The sequence below is a fragment of the Leishmania donovani genome, chromosome 34, assembly GCF_000227135.1.
Source record: "Leishmania donovani BPK282A1 complete genome, chromosome 34".
Lineage (NCBI taxonomy): Eukaryota > Euglenozoa > Kinetoplastea > Trypanosomatida > Trypanosomatidae > Leishmania > Leishmania donovani.
In genome coordinates, this window is record NC_018261.1 from 1,066,333 (window position 1) to 1,072,305 (window position 5,973).

Sequence of the window (5,973 nt, forward strand, 5' to 3'; positions counted from 1 at the left end):
GCAGCAGTTGTGCGAGGGTGTGTGTGTGGGAAGGGGTAGAAAGACCACGTCAGGCGCATGGCCCGATGCAACGGGCGGCGTTTCGTCCTCGACGACGCGGATGCGGCAGCAGTGCAACCGTGGCGTGTGGGCTTTGGGTGCATATGTGTCGACGGGCTTGCTTTGTTTGGCGGAGGGAGAGCATGCTACACGAAAACAAAAAGAAGAAGCGTATTATAAGGCTCACGAGGAGAGAAAGGGGCTTCCGCGTGGAGCGGGAGTGGCGTCTCTGCTCTCTTCACTGGCTGGCGCCGTGAGGAAGATGGAGGACTTTCCCTGAGGGCACCGTATGCCCTCGCTCATGAACGCAACCAAAAAAAAAGGTGGGGAGAGGTTTCTATCCCCCCGCCTTCTGTGCTGCTTTTCCGGTATGACACACATATACATTGTATATATATGCATATAGCGTATTTGATTTCTTCCACTCTCTTTCTCTTGCCGATGCACATTTTGCGTCTCACCTGCACTTGCCCACGCTTTTTTCGTTTGTGTATTTTTTTGTGTTGGATTTCGGTCTCTTTTTCTGCTTGCTCACGCTGCTGACGCGTGCCTTTTCATGCGTGCTTGTTCCCATCATCTACCTCTGCTGAACACCGTCATAGTCGCACATACACACACACACACACAGGACCAGCCGCAACTGCCATTGGCCTAGCGATTGCTCATTCAAACAAGCAAGAGCAAGCGAGAGAGATCGTCTGCAGCGGCACAGAAATCGTGCATCTGCAGACGCGATTCGCCACTGCCCCGCACCGGCACATACGGACGATCATACGCAGATACAAAGACAATTAATACCTTGCTTGGGGTGATTGTTTTTTTTTTTGTATTGCTTTCTGCCAAATATAATTATTGCCCTTCTCTACGTTGTTTCGTATTCGAGGGAGCTTGTTTTTTCGTCTTCTCTCTCTCTCCTCTCCCTCTTCCCCCGCTCCTGCGGCGCAGCGCGCGCTCTCGCTCTGCCTATCCACGCGCGGGAACAGATAGTTGTACTGCGCGGACTCTTTTCTCGTAGCTGTTCGCTCTGGCGGAACTTCTGGACCCATTGCTGGGAGTGCAGACAAGAAAACTTCGAAGACACTACGCGCACTCGATAAGCGCCAGCGCTTTTTTCCCCTTTATTTTAGGACGACGCTGCCTTTGATACGCAGTGCTCAATGACGGAGGGTCCCATTCGTACTGCGGAGGCTCGCGACCTCACGCGGGTGGAGCGCGTCGGCGCACATTCCCACATTCGCGGCCTCGGCCTCGATGACACGCTCGAGGCGCGCGTTTCGAGTCAGGGCATGGTGGGTCAAATGGAGGCCCGGCGTGCGGCTGGCGTGGTGGTGCAGATGGTGAAGAAGGGAAAGATCGCCGGACGGTGTGTGTTGCTGGCTGGCGGGCCGGGCTCTGGTAAGACGGCTATTGCGATGGCCATGGCGCAGGCGCTCGGGCCCGAGACACCCTTCACCATGATCGCTGGTAGTGAGATCTTTTCTCTTGAGATGTCCAAGACGGAGGCGCTGACGCAGGCGTTTCGTCGCAGCATTGGCGTGCACATCAAGGAGGAGACGGAGATGATCGAGGGCGAGGTGGTGGAGGTGACCATTGAACGTCCGTCTACGAACCCCGCCGAGGCCCATCAGCGCACCGGGCAACTGGTGCTCAAGACTTCCGACATGGAGTCGACCTTCGACCTGGGGCAGAAGATGATCGAGAGCTTGCAGAAGGAAAAGGTTCAAGTAGGCGACGTTATCACGATTGACAAGGCCACCGGCCGCATCAGCAAACTGGGCCGCAGTTTTGTACATAGCAAGGACTTTGATGCCATGTCCGCCAACACGCGCTTCGTGCAGACGCCGGAGGGCGAGCTGTCGAAGCGCAAGGAGGTGGTGCACACCGTGACGTTGCACGAGGTGGACGTGATCAACTCTCGCCAGCAGGGCTTCCTCGCTCTCTTTGCCGGTGACACCGGTGAGATCAAGCCCGAAGTGCGCGAGCAGATTGATCAACGCGTCGCTGAATGGCGGGAGGAGGGTAAGGGCGAGATCGTTCCCGGTGTACTCTTTATCGACGAGGTCCACATGCTCGATATCGAGTGCTTTTCGTGGCTGAACCGCGCGCTGGAAAGCCCGTTGGCGCCGGTGGTGATCGTCGCGTCGAATCGTGGCATTTCGCGTATCCGCGGCACACAGTACAAGGCGCCACATGGCATCCCGATCGACCTGCTGGATCGAATGATGATTATCACCACGAACCCGTACTCGCAGGAGGAGCTCGGCAAGATTATTAACATTCGGTGCGAGGAGGAGGATGTGGAGCTGACAGAGGACGCATTTGTCCTCCTGACGACACTCGGCCAGAAGACGTCGCTGCGCTACGTGCTGCAGCTCATTACGACGGCGAACATGGTGGCGCAGAAGCGGAAGTCGTCGACCGTGTCGGTGGACGACATCAAGAAGGTGTACCTTCTCTTCATCGACCTCCGCCGCAGCGTGGAGCTGCTGCAGGAGCACGAGAAGGACTTTCTTTTTGGCGAGGAGGACGCACACGTCGAGAACTCGACCCGCGTACGCGTACGTGACGGTGAGGAAGATTGCGGCAACGAGGAGGAGACGGTCCGGTAAATCGCTTGCGTGCTTGCGTGTACGTGTAGTAGTGCTCAACTAGAACAAGGCGGCGACCGTAAAGGGGCTGCGGTGGAGTTAGAGGGCCTGGTCGAGATGACACCGACGACACGCTTTTCGTTTCCGCGGCGCTGCTTGCTCTCCGCTCCGCTTGGAACGTCTCAAGTGTCCACATGGCACGCGCGAGGGTTGCCCTCTCTCCCAACCTCTACCTAGTGCATGAAAACCATGTGACGGTGCACATATATATCTTGTTTGACTTGTCCTGCGTGTCTGTAACGACGCCACATAACACAGCGCACGGCCCAAGCGCGGCAGATGACTGGTAAGAGAGAGGGACGGCTATGATGGGCCTGAATGCTTGTGGCTTCTTGGGTGTGTGTGCCAGGAAAACGGAGAGTTGAGAGAAGCGAAGTGGGAGAAGAAGGGGGGCAGGTGCTGTCCTCAAGGAAGGGGATGCGCTAGCGCGCTCGTCGTCTTTGTGTCGCGACTCCGGTTCTCTCTTTTCTTGTCCCCACCCTCTGCATATCCTCTTCTTGTGAAGGGGATCATTCACGAAGGAGCATGTTTCGGTACCGTATGTCTTGTGTCCTACGCGCGCGCACTCCTCAGCCACTTGGGCTTACTCTCACTTCGGGGGAGGGGGAAGGGCATCGGCCTGCATGGATGTGCTTCTTGTCTATGCCGCTTCTTTTGCTCTCTTCAAGGGTGTACGTTTGGCCGTGGTCTCACTTGCTCTTTCCCTTCTTTCCTCTTCGAGTTCCTGCGACGCCGCGCATTATTAATACATGCATATATATATGCATATATGAGTGCGTGCGCGTGAGCGTCGATGGCATATGTTGTACAGGCAGCTGCAGGCGCACCGTCACGCCGACACGTGTCTGACAGCTGACGAAAGCTCTTCGGGGCGTGCTAGCTCATCGCATCGGTATTTCCATTGACGTTCTGCTCTGGTGGCCGCTACGAGATGGCCTGGCGACGACGAGTTGCCGCCGTTGGCGCCTCGTGGCCACGTGCGTCGCCTGCGAGTCTTCGCTTTGCTAGCGCGGCTCCGCCATCGCCTTTGACGTCTGCGCGGCAGCACCAACTGCACAACGTTTGCGATGCCATCTACCGCAGCGGCACGGCGAGAGAGGCTCTTCGCCAGGCGATACATGAGCCATCGCACGAGAGTGCCCTCCGCTTGCTTGAAGAGTTCGAGAAGGATCCCGGCGTCTGGCGCGACGAGGCGTGGACCACCGCTTTCCTTACCGCCTCCTCGCACCTGTCAAGCCAGATGGACCTCTTGCTTGCCCGCTTCACGCATTGGCACACAGTGCGCAAGGCCCCGACCAAGGTTGCAATGCACAAGCCATGGGACTGGTATCCGCACGCGCGTCTCATGCGCCGCCGCTTTATTTTCCACTACGGCCCCACAAACAGCGGCAAGACGCACGCCGCTTTAGAGGCACTGATGCGAGCACGCAGCGGCGTCTACTGCGCCCCTCTCAAGGCGCTGGCGTCACAGGTATGGCACCGCGTGAAGGAACGCGTGCCGTGCGACCTGCTCATCGGCGACGAGCGCGTGTTTGGCGGCGCTGCGGAGCACGTCTCATGCACGGTGGAGATGACTCCTGTGGACTTGCCGGTGGACGTCGGGGTCGTGGACGAGATTCAGATGATGACGGATCGCGACCGCGGGTGGGCCTGGACACGCGCGCTCCTTGGCCTGCCCGCACGCGAGATTCACCTCTGCGGTGAGGCTCGGGCATTGCCGCTCATCCAGAATCTGCTCTACGCCACCCACGAGCGGAAGAACTTGTCAACAGTGGAGCACAAACGTCTCGTGCCGCTGACGGTGTCCCCGAGCCTTCGCTCTAGGCTTCGGCCGGAAACAGTGGAGAACGGCGACTGCTTTGTCTGCTTCTCCAAGAAGCAAGTACTGGACCTGCGGGACAACCTAAACCGTCTTTCTGGCGTGACGAGCTCCGCCATCTACGGCGCCATGCCATTCCAGGTGCGAGAGGCGGAAGCTGCACGCTTCAATCGTGGTGTTACCGAGTACATCAACGCCTCCGCCTCCTGCAGCGCCAACGCGAAAAACAACGCAGCTGGCTGCAGTACCACGTCGTCGCCAGGCACCCGGCCTCGTGAGTCATCGCCGGAAACGGCGACGCCCACAAAGCACGTTCTCGTCTCCACCGACGCCATTGCCTACGGCCTCAACATGAACATCGAGCGCATGGTTTTCACGACACTGCGCAAGTTCGATGGCAAGGCCATGGCCGAGCTGCCTGCCGCGACTGTCCAGCAAATCGCAGGGCGCTCCGGCCGCTTCGGCCTCACTCGGCAGCACGCTGTGGGTCGCTGCACCGTGCTGCACGAGCGCGACATGGCAGCGTTTCGCGCCGCCATGTCTGCGCAGCTGGAGCCGCTTGCAAAAGCGGGGTTGCTGCCCACAGCCGACATTCTTCAGCTGTTTGCTGAGCTGGAGTCTGCCAAGTCGCGCAAGGCGGGTAAGCCAACTGTGGATCTGAGTGGCGGGTCATTTTTTGAGCTCATGTCGACGTTTGCCGCCTCGTGCGTGGAGTCGCATAACTTTTTCCCCTGTGACATTCATCGCTCTCTGCTGCGAGTGGCTGAGCTCCTTGAACCGGTGTGCAACCTTTCGTTGACGGATCGCATTGTGTTTTGTTATCTGCCGCTGAGCGACACGAGCGCTGCGTCGCTGCAGCTGATTGTGGCCTACGCCACCGATCACGCCGCAGGGAAGCCTGTGCCCTTGCGGTTCGACGTTTGGTGCACGGAGCTGATGCAGCGGGCGGAGCGAGAGGAAACGTGCGGTGTGGGAGCCTCATCTCCGGGCCAGAGGCAGCAGCAGCAGCTCTCCGTGAGAGACCTGGCCACCGAGCTCGAGCGGTGCTTTCGGCAGGCAGAGATGTACTGCTGGCTGTCCTGGCGTTTCAGCAAGACGTTTGTGGAGCGCGAGAGAGGCCTCGAGTTGAAGGCCTCCATCACCGCTGCCTTGACACGGCTGAACGGATCTGCTTGAGGCTAGGACTGGAGGCGCGCTATGCTCACCTCTCCCTCGTCTTCGTCTCGGCAGGAAAAAGAAAGTGGGGCTGTGGGTGTGTGGGGTGCGCTGCCCCCACCGCTCCCCACGTGGCCGAGATGCGCAAGAGAACGGGAGGAGGCTCCTGTATTCTCTCCCGCGGCTGCCGTCTGGCTATGAAACCTGCCTCTTATTCGCGCAGCCATCAGGGCTGCACAACACATCTTCTCTACTCACCTGCGCGCGCGCCGCTTGAACGTCCCCTCTCCCCCCAAAAAACAACAACAACTC

At 58.8% G+C, this 5,973-nt stretch overlaps 2 protein-coding genes across 2 annotated transcripts; both read left to right on the plus strand.

Moving 5' to 3' along the window:
• Positions 1 to 1,196: 1,196 nt before the first annotated feature.
• Positions 1,197 to 2,648, plus strand: LDBPK_342440 (ATP-dependent DNA helicase, putative; the record flags this gene model as incomplete). Its single annotated transcript, XM_003864355.1, has 1 exon — positions 1,197 to 2,648. One exon carries the CDS (start codon positions 1,197 to 1,199, stop codon positions 2,646 to 2,648), a length of 1,452 nt encoding a protein of 483 aa, XP_003864403.1.
• Positions 2,649 to 3,618: 970 nt separating this feature from the next.
• Positions 3,619 to 5,682, plus strand: LDBPK_342450 (RNA helicase, putative; the record flags this gene model as incomplete). The annotated part of the gene is made up of 1 exon (XM_003864356.1): positions 3,619 to 5,682. One exon carries the CDS (start codon positions 3,619 to 3,621, stop codon positions 5,680 to 5,682), a length of 2,064 nt encoding a protein of 687 aa, XP_003864404.1.
• Positions 5,683 to 5,973: the final 291 nt, after the last annotated feature.